Source organism: Siniperca chuatsi, linkage group LG4, assembly GCF_020085105.1.
Source record: "Siniperca chuatsi isolate FFG_IHB_CAS linkage group LG4, ASM2008510v1, whole genome shotgun sequence".
In the NCBI taxonomy this organism is placed as follows: Eukaryota; Metazoa; Chordata; class Actinopteri; order Centrarchiformes; family Sinipercidae; genus Siniperca; species Siniperca chuatsi.
In genome coordinates, this window is record NC_058045.1 from 20732575 (window position 1) to 20747498 (window position 14924).

The 14924-nt window shown below is 39.5% G+C and overlaps 1 protein-coding gene across 4 annotated transcripts in view; it reads right to left on the reverse strand.

The window, feature by feature from the left end:
• Window positions 1–302: 302 nt before the first annotated feature.
• dyrk4 (dual-specificity tyrosine-(Y)-phosphorylation regulated kinase 4) overlaps window positions 303–14924 on the reverse strand; it is a 30452-nt gene continuing 15830 nt past the window's right edge. For 2 of the 4 annotated variants that reach the window (XM_044193429.1, XM_044193430.1), the window contains 13 exons: window positions 10839–10922; window positions 9029–9181; window positions 8616–8766; window positions 8211–8374; window positions 6567–6703; window positions 5592–5732; window positions 4561–4699; window positions 3671–3752; window positions 3368–3540; window positions 3176–3236; window positions 2833–2962; window positions 2479–2660; window positions 303–2195 (listed from right to left, as the gene is read on the reverse strand). In XM_044193429.1, coding sequence (XP_044049364.1) covers window positions 1918–2195; window positions 2479–2660; window positions 2833–2962; window positions 3176–3236; window positions 3368–3540; window positions 3671–3752; window positions 4561–4699; window positions 5592–5732; window positions 6567–6703; window positions 8211–8374; window positions 8616–8766; window positions 9029–9181; window positions 10839–10922 — 1875 coding nt within the window. In that variant the 3' untranslated portion in view covers window positions 303–1917. Of the gene's footprint in view, window positions 2196–2478; window positions 2661–2832; window positions 2963–3175; window positions 3237–3367; window positions 3541–3670; window positions 3753–4560; window positions 4700–5591; window positions 5733–6566; window positions 6704–8210; window positions 8375–8615; window positions 8767–9028; window positions 9182–10838; window positions 10923–11312; window positions 12158–13636; window positions 14255–14924 lie in introns of those variants that run through there. The other 2 variants (XM_044193431.1, XM_044193427.1) reach the window with 2 other exon arrangements.

The following is a 14924-nucleotide window of genomic DNA, read 5'->3' on the forward strand; positions in this document are numbered from 1 at the left end:
CAACAGGCTGTGAAAATTAAATTATTATTGCTATTAAATGGAAAATGTATACTAATTTAACACCATAGAACCTTACAACTGTGCACTGACGTAAAGGTGAGCTGCTGTAACAAAGAGTTTCCCTTCAGGGATCAATAAAGTATTTCTGATTCTGAACTACAAGTAACAACTTTATACTGTATATAGTCTGTGGTCTGATTCAGATTTGAACAATGTGCCAGTGATGCCTCAGTATCATTTCAAGTTGAATCACGGAAACACAAACACAAAAATAAGGATAAAAATTATGAAATATCAAAGAATTTGCTCTTTGACACAACTTTTTATTTCATCATCTAAGACATAAAAATTAACATTCTTGACTTTTCTTATTTCAGCTACAATCCACTCTCTCTGGATCTCTGGTTGCTTAGCTAATAGATAGTGTGGGCACGGAACCATCTTCAATTTAAACGGGATCTCTGTTGGCGACTGAAGACATAAATCAATTGAAAAAAGATGGTTAATAATGAAACAATTGCTTCATTATGTTTTGTATTAGATGAGACATCATTTTGTCAAATAAAAGGGATCTGGCAGGGTAGTCCGCACCCTTGTCTGTTTGACAGGTAAGAATCCATTGGTTTCTAATCCAGGTGTACACACACAGTAAAGTGCAAGATTTCTAATACTGCAAGGCACAGACTATTAATAATAGGATTGTCCTTTTGTTTCTAATATAAAAAATATTATGAATTACACAGACATACAAAATGTTTTCATACAGAAACAACACAACAAGTAAAACCTTGTCTAAACCCTCCACAAATATCTGAAATATATTCTTAAAATATGTTCTGTATTACACATACATAGGAAATGACAGAATATATACAATAAATTCTATTATAAATACATATTTTTTGATTGTTGAATTAAATTGTTGAACAAATATGAAACATACGATCAAACATATTCCATAATAAATAAGTGAAATCATTAATAATCAATATGTCATTAACTGTGTTCTACAATTAAAAAGTACACGACAATTATTTCTTTGTTAACATGATTAAAAAAACATTTTGGCTCAGCCTTTATTGCACACAAATATTTTCTCATTATGAAAGTAATGCTAAAATGTCCAAAAGAAAAATGAATAAAAAGCAAAAACAAAGATTTGATCAATTTTCTACCCATGCACTTTTTAAAGTCAGCTACTTTTAATATGGAAACTGAGAAAAGTAAAAATTGTTTAAAGTCTAACCTGTTTATCAAAAATTTCAATGCACAGCAAAGATTGGGTTCAATAAATAATACAGGAGTCAACTATGCATTAGGTTTTTAACCATTTGATCTAAATTCAACATGTGTATTCTTATGTGGCAGACAATGTGATGTCTCAGTTGTGACACATTAAAACAAAATGCCTGCCTGCAACTGCATCTTAACTCCTTTATAAAAAAAAGTACAACTGGTTGATTGACTTCACTGTCATACAAACTCAAAGTTCCACAGAAATAAATAATACACTATGACTGTATACTTAAAACAATAAATAGATGATGATCAGTGTGTCCCCTCCATATGTCACTATTTTGTTCACAGCATGTGGGAACTGGTTTGTTTCCTACCTGTCAGTAGGAAACATCCACTTGAGCTGCTCTCCAACTTGAAACTCAGAAACTCAGACTTATCTCTGGTTCTGACTTTTCTAACATGTTGTTTTGTGACGTCACGTGGATACCAAAGCAACATGGCAGTGTTTGTAGCAAATGAGAGCGTAAAGGATCTTTTAATTTTCTGTATGTGCAGGGACAAACAAATGCAACCTTATCTCAAACGTCCATTTACTTCCACTTAAACAACTCAATTACTCTCAAGTGAGTCTGAACATCCCCAGTTCCCACTTGAACGCAGCCCGATTCCCTTTGACTGTTAGATGATAGGGGGCAAACGCTGAGACGGTTCCTGGCTATCTTTTCTCTCTGTGTCCGCTTCCTTTTGAGGCTTGATGATGATGTGAATGGGCCTCTCTCCGCCTCCTTCTTGCTGGTTGGTGTCCGTGGAGAGCTTGCCCTCATTGTCACACACCTCCTCCTCCGCTGAGGCCCCGATCGGCCGCAGACGCTCGGCAGGGGCCATCTGAGTTCCTGTTGCTGAACCGTCTCTCTTCAGCTTGTCAGTAGTGCTGCTCTCTGAGCTGACGTTCTCCGCTGTGCCATGGAAACAAAGGATATTCATGTCAGCTCAAGGTGAATACAAAAGAACTGTAGGTATGTCTGCAGCTATGGCATCAGCTAATAGGTATCCTAATTATAACAAAGTGACAGGGAAATTTCAAGTGAGCAGCACGTGCCCATTCAACCTGATCTGTCCAGATTTTATAGATGATGATTTTATAGATGATTTTAGCTGTTTGTTGTATGTATAATTTTGACTTGTGTGGTTATTATTGTAAGTATATAGTATGGATGATGAAATGGACTGTACTCTTACCAGGCTTGCTGTTAGCTTGTTTGTGGAAACTGTGCTCACTGCTATTGTCTGTGCTGGTCGAACTGTCGGAGGCCTTCTTCACCGTTGGCCTGGTTCTTGGCCGGACTTTGTTGAAATTTCCCTCCAGGATCCACTCATGCTGTAACCCCTCATCAGGAGTCATACGCTTGGTTGGATCCCAACTGAACACACAGAAAAACAATATAAGTCTGCAAGTGAAGATTGTTATTTAAATTAAAAGTACCACTGAAGCATACTTTAATTAAAAAGTCACATCCGCTTTTTATGCAGTCCATTGAGGATGCAAGACAGATAGGGCAAAGAGAGTCAAGCAGATGTTTAGAGTGAACTTACGTGAGGCAGCGTTTGATGAAGTCTAAGAACAAAGCATCATTGGTTTTCAACGCAGTTGACAGCTCCTTGGAGTTGGGTCTCCTCTTCTTTCCCTTGCTATTAGTGATGTTCCTGGGGTTTCCTTTTGAGTCTGCACACAATTATCAAGCACAGTACTAATTTATCATCTGGGCACATTGTTCCTATAGAGTTATCTCACACCTTCTGCAAAGTACTAGCCTAGTTATTCATTTATCTTCTGATAACATTTAGTAATCCTAAAGTCTACGTTGTTTGCTGTACAACATATAAAATAACCACACATAAAAAAAAGATCTACAACTACGTGAAGATAAATTCTCACCAAAGAACAACCTCCTCCTGGATGCTGACTGAACAAAATCATTTGGAGGCATTCCAAGAACCTGTAAATTAAAATATCATGACACCTTAACACACTGAAGCAACTCACCAGCCATATATTATGCATTTATATTTGTGAAACATGCGAAATAAACGCAATGAATGTGGACACGCAATTATGTCCATGTCATACCTCCATTATGCATGCTATCTGCTCCACTTCGCTCTCTCCTGGGAAGAGAGGATAGCCTGTGTAGAGTTCAGCAAGGATGCAACCCAGACTCCACATGTCAATGGCCATGCTGTAGGGCTGACCCAGGATGACCTCTGGAGAGCGGTAGAAGCGACTCTGGATGTAGGTGTACACTAATGGAAAAGAAAGAAGAAACCGTGAGGAATATAAGATATAACCTCTCTGGACCATTTCTTTTAATATTCCGACATGGTAAAAAAAAGTATTGTTACATATTCTCTCAGTTGAGTTTTATGCTCTTACCCCTTTGTTGTTCATAACAGCTTGATCCAAAGTCAACCACCTTGATGTTCCCTGGCCCTCGCTGAGACAGAAGGATGTTCTCCTGTTCAGAAGTAGAAAGAAGAAAAAACATTCAAACACTTTGCTTTTAAATAATGCTGCTGCATTACACAATTTTGCTCCACAAGATGGAGCAAAATTCCCACTATTGTTAGTACAGTACAATTTTCATGATTTTATGGAGCCCCCTAAAGGTCATGGCGAGAATTTTTTTTGAGGATTACTTTTGCATTCCCTCGCAATATGTTTTACGTTACCTCGTAATATTTTGCATTCCCTCGCAATATGTTTTGCGTTACCTCGCAATAAAATTTGCGTTCTTTTGCATTACTTCTTCCATTCCTTCACAGCCGTATGTCTATTTCCGCTCAGCTGCTCCCAGCACAACGCAACGCAACAGTATATCAGTTCAATGAACTTTACTTTGAGGCTTGATGATGTGTGGATCAATAATTGATGCTCCTTATACATACAGCTCCTACCCAGAAGTTTGATATTGTTCTATCAAATGACTTCTTTGTAATGGACATCATATAAGGTGAGGTGTCCATAAACAATACCTAATGCATTAACTTGAGAATCTCTACACTACCTTCCATTACCAATAGACATACGGCTCAGAAGGAATGGAAGAAGAAAAGTATTGTGAGGTAACGCAAAACACATTGCGAGGGAACGCAAAAGTAGTCCTCAAAAAAATTCTCGCCATGACCTTTAGGGGGCTCTGTATGATTTAGTGCAAAGGTTTGGTCCACGTCAGGTTTTGTTGGCATCACTATATTTTAAATTGTGTCTCATATTCTATATCCCACAAAGAAGTTCAGGTATTACAGTAACTAAGAAGTCAGTACCGGTTTAAGGTCACAGTGGATAATCTTCTCCCTGTGCAGCATCTGCAGGCACCTGAGAAGAGCATGGGTGAACCGACGGATGAGAGCGAGACTGAAGCCCTGGAAGTTATTTTTTTTGATGAGCTCATACAAGTTCACCCTGACGAAAGAAACAAAATGTGATGTATGGTTAGTTCATAATGCTGCAAATTGGATTTATTTCCTTTTTTTCTCTTTACAATTCTTTTAAATTTTTCTTTTTCTGTCTATGCACTTTGTTCATACAGGACTAGGGACTACGTGGCCGAGTAAGCTCAATAGGGGTTCACTTATAAAAAGATGCACCACGTTAAGAACTTCTTCATGTTCCTCAAATAAACGCTCTGAAAAAAGAAGGCTAAGTTTGATGTCACCCTACACTTTACATTACCCGTAATAAAACATCTGCTGAGTGTCAAGCACATACTTGGAAATAATCTATGATTGTACTCACATTCAGAGGGAGACAGAGAAACAGAGTGTGTCCTCCTGCTATTTCTTGCTACTTGTGATAAGCATAAACTTCTTTAGACTGTGTAACTGGAGCCTTCACACTATGAAGGAAGAAGGGGTAAGAGATAGGGCCCTAGTCAAGGCCTTAACTAAAGGATTCAGTGACAGTAATGTTAGACAAGGTGGCAGTCCAAGACGTCCTCTAAAGGTCATTCAGCCTGAGGGATACACAAAACTATCTCCCCTCAAATAGATATCAGTGGCGATCCACGCTAAAACACAGATGGCTCAAGGTACACAGGTGATCACTTAACTCCTGATTGACTGCAGTCACGTAGTATTACAAGTAATGAATAGAGACAAGTGAGAAGTGCCCGTGATAACTTAAGACAGTACAGTGATCTAACCCTGCTGTTGTACCTGAGGAAAGATGGCTAACCTTGAATACCTTTGATTAACAGATGAATTATTAAGGAATGCCTTTATAGTCTCCTGTAAGACTAACTTCTGAACATGCAGGCCTGCTTGCTTGCATGCAGAATGTGAGTGAGCGTACTAACCCGAGAAGCTCAAAGGAGATGCACAGGTGATTTCTGAAGTAAAAGTACTCCTTCATGTGGATGACGTTGTGGAGGTTGTCTTTGTCTTTCCTCTTTATTACATCCAGAATTTTCAGCTCAACCAGAGCTTGGTGATGAAACCTGCAGACACATTTATAGGATGTGTTAAGAGACTGAAATTCAAAAAGATTACATTTAATTTAAACATAATTTATTTCTGAATTGCCAGGTATAGCAGGGCCAGAATAGATAAATGTATGTATCCAAGCGTGTCAAATTCTGACATGCCAAAATGGTGATAAATACTAGGACTCTTTGGAAACTTTTGATGTACTATAAGAACGTTTCTGCTGTCAGTGTTCTCTGATAGAGAGGTTTCTCCAAGCACATCAATCCCTTAAAATCCCTGGATATTTCTCAATGTCAACCATTCACAATCCTCTGCCAGGAGAGATAAGATCGGCTAACACAGTGCAGAGTTCTCCTGAGGCAGTGCTGTGGCAGTTTGCACCATTTTGTTTTCTGCATTATTGAAGTGGTGGTAAGACCCAATGGCTCCTGCATCTAACCTACAGGACTCGGGCAATTGCTGAAAACGTGATCCATGAGGAAGGACAGGTAAGATAACACCACGAGGTGCCGACTTCTATCATGCTAAATCAGGATCTCAACGATTTGGCAGACGCCTAACATGTAACATGATCACGGTGCAAGTATGTGGGAAAACCTCATAACAGGGTATCAGATCTCCAATGAATGCCAAAAGTTGACTCCTTGAATGTGACAAATAACTTATTCAGTAGAGTATCTAGTGAAGTATAGTGTCATTGAAATGCAACACTAATACATGAGGCATTCTTTAAAAAAGATTCTAGGTGAATAATTTCAAATGCCTTTGCAGGGAAGGTTCAGTCAGAGGTGATTGGCAGAATGAAATGAAATGTATCAGAATGAAATGTTAGGGTTTACATGTACCTTTTCTTATTACGTATCATCTTGATGGCTACGAGTTCATTGTTCTTGTGGTCCAGACATTTCAGGACCTGCCCAAAGGAGCCTTTCCCAATCACTTCAAGCACTTCAAACCTGTAGCCAATGTGGTCATGCAGCACCTGGAAAGACAAGAGAAAGAGCACTGTGAATATTTAATACTTCACTGTATGCTTTTACTGAAATAAAAATATCCATCACTAACAGCAAAATTAACTATATGAATAAATCAAAACATTGTAATTTACAGAATTTTCTGATGATATACATTTTTTACTCAATGGCAATATAGTTCTCACTCACATCGATCTGCGATGTGCATAGCAGCATGGTACAGCATTAACTGTACCATGGCTTTGCTGAAACTCAGTTCAAGCCTGTGACAGTGAGATGAGCCTCAATAGAGATATCAGAGTCTAAAAAATGGTCACTCAGCTTCAAACAGCTCATTCATTACATATTGTCTACCACACAACTGCCTGTCAGTCACCTGGTTTATACAAGACAGCTCAGCCTGTTGTCACAGGGTTTGATGACCTCAGTGCAGTTTATTGTAAACAGTATTCAACAATGAAGTCAGTCCAACAGAATGGCGGGTTCATGTCTGCGGCTGCTGGATTAAGGTCATACGAAGGCATCTGGTCATGTACAGTTTAGCTTAGGCAGCTTTAAAGCCTGTGCATGTGTGTGTATGAGTGTGTGTAAAATGATAACTAACATCAACTAAATGTCTTCTCATCTCCAGTCTATCTTCTTACTTTAAAATGTCTTCATGTCTTTGCATGCACATTTGCATGTATGTGGATATGCTTTTAAATGGGACATGAACTCTGAATAACTACGGGGCCTTTTACAGAACCATAATGGTGGTTTTGAATGCATTAGCAAATTAAATAAATAATAATAATAAATAATTTGTATACTTGACACCACTGCTGACCAATTTATGAACTATACCACAAGTTTTTAGCTTTGAATTGTTCCTTTATTTCCAGTTGCTATAGTTTCAGTAGAACCAACCTTCTTCAAATTTGCTAGAGATACAGTACATATTCATCACAGTGAACATTTAGTCACCTTTATCTTTTTGTCAAAGCTGGGACTGTTTAGAAAACACTTTGTTGGTGCATTCAAGTGCTTCTGGGAAATGTTAACATCTAAGAATTGGGAGTTGACTGCAAAACAGCAAACTTTTTTAGTGCCAGATGCTTACACATATCTTTTTCATAATGTTTGTTTAATGTTTGTGTGCCAGGCTCGACTTTCAGCCACAAAACTTGTGATTGTGCTGCTTTTCTGGCAGCCGACAATAGTTCAAAAGCACTTGACATGAGTGACAAGGAAGAATTTTCTAAACAGTCTCTGCTTGTAACTGCTTAACCACACAACAATAACATAACTTTGGCAAAAAAACTGAACTAAATGTTCATTGTGATAGACCACCCATCTCAAACCCTTTCTGTCATCTCTGCAAGTTGATTTCATACAATACTGACATGAATTGAAACCAGTTGGTGCCTGGAAGGTACTGGAGTAAAATGGTCAGCAATGATGTAAATCAGCTTAAATGAAATTTAATCCTAGGATAACCACAGGTATTGTCTTTTAATGCTCCATCTAAAACATTACCCTGATGTAGCTTCCATGCTCGTCATCATATCCAGAGTTCTGTGGTGCACCTTGGGAACCCTCGATCTTCTGAGAGCCCAGACCCAGGAACCAGATCTCTGCATAGTCCATGATTTCCTCCTGCTCTAACTCCGTCAGCCGCTCCTGGAAGTTCTTCAGTGCCTCTGCAACCGGAAGTAAGAGGAGGAGGACAAGATGAGTCACTGTTATATTGATTACACCTCTGCCAAGAGCAGAGGATTGTGAAGAATCGACTTCAATGCCAGCGTGCTATTTTTATTGCATCAAAATTGTTACATAGTTACATATTTGTGTTGGGAACCCCCCCCCCCCCCGAAAGAAAATAATGTCTCTTCTGTGCCTTTCTAATTCCGTTGTATTGTATTCTCATCCATAATGACATACCTATGGGGGACATGGGTAACCTTTGTCCCTCATATGACCTCTCTTTCTCCAGTTTGTTGCTGAAAATCTTGCTGTTGCGGGAGACTGATACTTTATCCATTGCAGCACCAAACCGCATGGCGAACTGCTGGGTGGGCTTCGGCCTCTCATCCTGTACAATAAATCCACATAAAGAAAGTAGAGTCCTTTTATGAACAAAGAAGTACACAGAACTACAGTGTGACCTTCATAATGACATAATCAACTCTACTACTCTGCAGTTTCTCAGTTTTTGTGTTATATAAGCTACTTTGGAGAAATACTGATGCTTGAATCTTTTTCCTCCCATCATAAACATCATGAGACACTATAATGCAAAACTACGTAGCAGCTACTGTAGGATATTACAGGCTGCTAGTGTGTGAGAGTCTCACCGGGTGTGTCTGATAGTTGTTTTGGCCCCCTTTGTTGGCAATTTGGGGCAGGATGTTGTCCGACTGCTGGTGTTGGTTTTTGGCATTGCTGACCACCACCTGGACCACTGGTGGCTCAAGCTGAGGCAAGGTCCCTACACCAGGGCCAAACTTCTGAAAATCAGATGGGTTCTTTTAATTGTATTGCCTTCAATAAAGAAATACACATTAGAAACACAATACATAAAGAAAGAACTTAACAGAGACAAAAATAAAATAGGGTCAGATGATGGAGGAAACAAGATTTTTGTTTTTCAAACTCTGAAAGATTAAGTTTTATAGCTGACTAAAGACTTAGATGAAGGCAGACTGTAGTCTAATTGACTAAATGAAAATATTTAGGAAAATCAACAAAGAAATTGGGCAACTTCCACAGCTAGAAGGCTTTTAAGATCTGTAGGGAACAACCCACTCTGGGTTTTAATAGAACAGAATAACAAATACTGAACAGCACATCCAGTTGTAAACACACAACAAAAGCAGCCAGAGAGATCAGCAAGTGTGAAGTCTAAATGTACTGTAGCTACAAGCTTGTTACAGCCCCTTTCATTTTTTCATGAGTGTGTGTTTGTGTCGGGCTGCACCTCGTCAGATTTGGTTTGTGTTCTCGGCTAGCGATCTACATCCCTTTCACATGCATTTCGTCTGTGGAGGCTCATGTGAAAAGGACCCCCCTGGCAGGTAGCGGCTGGAATTACTGATCAGGGCGAGAGTGCAATGGGGACAAAGCCTGTGAGGCTGGGTCCTGACAGAATCTGTCTGTGGTGGCTCTGTGGGGGAGACGAAGAGCAGCAACCTGCTTTTCTCTGGCTGCCATCCTGCTTGCTCCCAGAGCACGATTACATGTGTCAGAGCTTAGACAGGCTCAGCCCTGGCAATGATGGGCACAATTAGACCTCTGTCCTATGCCAAGCCAATGAGATATCCTACAGAAGTGTATTTGTGTCAAAAGGGGCATTATAGAGTATATTTAAGACATGTTTTCACTTATTAGCTGCAATTCCACTCAAATTTCAGGTGGAACAATTCAAAACAGAGCTGGCTCTACATTCTGCATGTTATCATGTAGCCTTTAGCAATGTACTGCATTAGCAACATAATGAATTCTTTCATATTCATTTTTAACAGCATTCCAGGAAAAAACGCTTTCCCATCCATACAGTAGATAGTTTTGATATTTCATCTCACGTGTTAAGAACTGCTGCAGGATCTGCCAACTTGGTTATGACGCATAGAGATAGGGCTAAATATAGTTGCAAGCACCTGCCACAACAGGCAAAGGAAGTAAACACAGTTATGTGCCTGTACATAACTGGGGGGCATGCTGCTTCAGTAAGATGCATTTGTATCAATGGAAATCTGTGATGCGTTACACCACATAACCACATATGTGCAGACAACTGTGTACAGTCACATACATGCTTTTGTAACATCTCAGCAGTAAATAAATGTCAATATGGATTACTTGAATTGTGAAGATAGATATGTTTTAGTGAGGCACTTCTTTTCTATGGAGCTTCTCTGTTAATAATCAAAACAACATAATTCTGAGTGATACATGTCAAAGCCTTTGATTTCTAATAGGAGAAGGCATTGTGGTGTAGGTCACTGCATGTGTATGAAAAGAAAAAGAAGGGAAAAAATGGGATATTATCTCTGGAGCAATGTTTTTAGGTGTTGATAAAATAATTCAAGACACCTCACGTAATTCATACACTAAGGGAAAAGTTGGCATTGTTGAAACAACATATTACAGGGGTGAAGGGCTGACCTGTGAGCAGGGTCGGTTTGTTCCAAGACGGTTGCCTTCTGCTGGGAGTCTGTGAGGGTGAGGGAACGCCTCCGGTCGTGATGTCTGTGGGAGGAATGACAGCAATTCATAAAACACGCTACAAGAAGCTGCGGTCACATATGCAATTTTTTATTTTTTTATTTCTGTGGGTAGCCATATTTCTCTACTGCACTGATTTGTCATACAGCACAATGCACAGCATCATCATCTCCAAAGTCAGATTTAGGAATCATTTTACACCATAAGAGATATATGAAAGCAGTCATGTTAAATAATAATGCAATTGCTTCTTTGTGTTCATGCTGCCTGCATTCTCCAGTCTCTTCACAAACACACAGCCTGTGGGCAGCTGAGCCAGGTTGCAGCCAGACTAGCAGAAATAATGCACTATGATCCTAAAAAAGATCACTTCTGCAAAAACCCAGCAACAATGATCCATTATTCTCTATGTACCTGCTGGTTCGTGCAGGTGTGTGCACGTGCACATCCATGTGTCTGGCAGTGGGTGTACACGTGCCTCCAAGCCTGTGCACACTGGAGATCCACTTGCCTCAATGTGTTAAAGGGAAGTGGTAAATGTCGAAAAAAAGAGTTCCGGATTAAAAAAAAAAAAAGTACCACACACATTTGGGATGATTCTGCGCACTTATCTCTCAAACACAAAGCCAGCTAACACGTGCTGTATTAATCAGCGGGTGAGCGTGTAGCTGTGTTGGACGACACCATATGGATAAAGCTTAGCCCCATATGGGGATACGTGTTAAACTCACTCTCTGCCCGCCTGGCAGTCGGGGAGGGAGGGGGTGAGACAGACTGGGTGGGGAAAGAGCTACCCAATTAAAATGTTTACCACTGATTGAGAAGCAAAAGCAACATCAGATCAGTGTCGTGGCAGTATCGTCCAGAGGGAGAAGGGGCTGAACTCAACCAGCTCAGCAGAGGAGGATGAGACACTGAAGTGACTTCTTACAAGTCTTACTGGTCACTGGGTAAAACTAAGCACATCCTACAAACACTCACTGGCTTTGCTCTTCACATTAAAGTTGTTATAATCCTTCAGTAAGACAAAAAAAACCAATATGTAGCCAAAGAAGGGAACGATGCAATAATGTGGTCATGTCACAATCTCAGGATGAGATGCAATGTGAGTGACAGCAGGACCCATGTAAAAAAACAAATGACTGTGACCTTTTATTCCCCGGTGATGAATGAGTGGCAGTAACTTAAGTACATAAAGTAACTATAATCACAGTTCAATCCATGTGATAGAAATGACACATTTCTGTATTTCTCACCTCTGTTATTAAAACATAAAATAATGAGATTTTCTTAAGTTCCAAAACAGCAGCAGGGGTTATATATATATATATATATTTATATATATATCTTTGTCGGTATATGTGCCTAAAATTCAGGTTTGCACAAAAAAGCAAATGACATAATACTTCAAATGGAGTCGGATATCATTCCAAAGTATGATACTGTAAATTGTCTTTCCTGTGTACATATAAATGGAGTCCATTTACACTCGGCACAAATGAAACATACATTAAAGAGGGCATTTTCTCTAAATGTGACAATGAGTTTAAATAAAGTTACATAAATAAATAAATGGACAAGACAAGGAAACAGAAGTCAAGAGCATTGCCGACTATGTATCTGTTTGACTTGGGGTCTTTGCTGGAGGTGAGATCATTCCAGCAGGTGTGTGAGAGCAGCTTTGGCTCATTACGGTCCTCCAGGGTCAGTTGGTCAGAGGGTCAGCAAAGCAATAAAACCAGGAGTAACTGAGGGTAAACATCAACAAACTGTAAAACTGTGCTCACTCACACTATCAGCTGTCAGACATGTCATTTTCATTGCACAGGACATGCTGTTTCCAGCTGGCATCAAATGTAACCGCAGGCAAGGCTGCACATTAAGTTACCACAATCACTGATCAATCCATGTGATCGTTGTTAGGATAATAAAGTTTGTCAAAGCAAACATTCCTGTATTTTTAACTTATGTTACTAAAAACAGTAAAAAAAAAAACAAAAAAAAGGATGAAATTCTTTTAAGATCCAAAAACAGCGAGGGTTAAATTTATATCAGTTTCCATGTAAGGTGTGAAAAATACACCAGAACACATATAGACTTACAGAATCTGTCAGCACAACAAACACTGACATAAGTAGGCTAAACAACGACTGAAATAGAAATGGATCAGATTTTTCATCAGAACTTGGCATGCGGTCAGGAGAAAGGGCCCGACTACAGAATAAGCATTCAAGTGGGATAACTTGAAGGAGAAATGGAAAAAATTCCAAAGTGAGAATGACTTCACATTCTTGGCATGGATCAATATAATATAAATAGAGAAATTAATAGAGAATGTACAGTAAATGGCAGACTTTTATTTTAGTTTGTCATTGTAAAGGGATACCTGTGGAGGGTTTCTCCCAAAATGGAATTAGCCTGGAATGAAGCCCTGTATCTGGGCAAAAGAAATTCTTATTCCATGGAAAAGCAAATAGGTTATAGGAAATCTGTCAGTCCACTATAGAGGAATATTAAAATGATACTATGGGAGATAAAGTATGGTAATAACAATATAAAAACTCTCTCATCATCAGATAACCAGACCATCCCTGCCATTATTAGAAAACCATAGTGACACTCTGATTGACCATAAATTGCCTTTAAATCGACTAGGAATATAAACCAGTCACACTACAATTATTCACAGGAAATTGCTATTTTACCAACCAACCTGCTAACAAATCAAAGTGCCTCACCTTGGTATTTATTTCTGGCAACATGCTGTGTTATCAATGTCAGTCCTTACAGCTGCTTGACAAATCCAAACACAGAGGAGAGATTATAAAATCCAAGAAAGAGTCATTGTATCCAACTCTGTCAATCCAGCCTCAAAACTAAGACACACTTTCCTCGAGTCCAACTTCGTGAAGAGGACTGAATCAATACTGATGAGTAAAATCCTGATGACTGATCAGATCCACCGACCCAAACCTGCCGTACTCCTGGTTTTACGCGCACGGGGTAAATGCGCTGTCGTCAGAGAGGAGATTAGCGAGCGAAGCAAGCTGTTGAGGGTCTCTGCGCCTTGACGTGTACTGCTAAGACACTGAAGGGGCCACCTGTTCAGGTTTCTGCCGCTGACAGCTGGGGATGTCCCGATATAGATTTGTTTTTTATCCGTTTGCTGTCGTCCACCTACACCATGCTGTGTGACTGATGCGCTCTCCAACACCGACGCTGTACAGAGAGGATTTACACCGATGCACGCACGCACGCACGTCGTGGCCACACTTCGTTTACAGCAAATGTTAAGTAGACCGCTCGCTCTCAGTTCCAGAGAGGATCTCCGCTGTCAGAAGCGTGTCATGCAGTCTCACTGTCATTCTGGAAATCTAATCTTTCGTCCATCAAGTGAAAAAATCTGACAGTTTCACTTGTTTCCGGCGAAGCGTTTTTATCAAATGTCAAAGGAAAACAGATATAAATATAAAAGATGGATCACTCAAGAAAATATCGAAGATGAGTTGGGCTGCATTGGAAACAAATTATATCACCAAATTAACAGAGTTTTAGTTGTTTAAAAAAGAACAAATGTAAATAGGCTAGGACAAAATGGGCAGCTTTTGAAGAATAGGCTGCCTTTCTCATAAATATTTCTCCTTACTAGCTCTATTCAGATTTGTTTAGTAAACTGTGTGGACCAGGGACTCCCAAACCTGTCAAAGTCAAAGGATGGAAAATAGATTGCTTTTCGACCCTTTTTGCTATCATCTTGTGCTAAAGATAAATAACAATAAAAATAATAAAATTCAATAATTACCAATTTTGCTGGAACCTCTTAATAGGTATTAAAACGCAAAAACAGAGACTGGGAGGGCAGCTTCCCTGGCCTGGGGCACTGCAAATAAATTCCAAATAAAACAATTTTTTAAAACCACTATATTTTCTCGAGTCATGCAACATAGTTGACAGAGAGACTTCAGACTTCATACAAGATGCTGAATTTTCTCAACCCAGAGAGCAGGAGCTATCCTAAAACAGTTA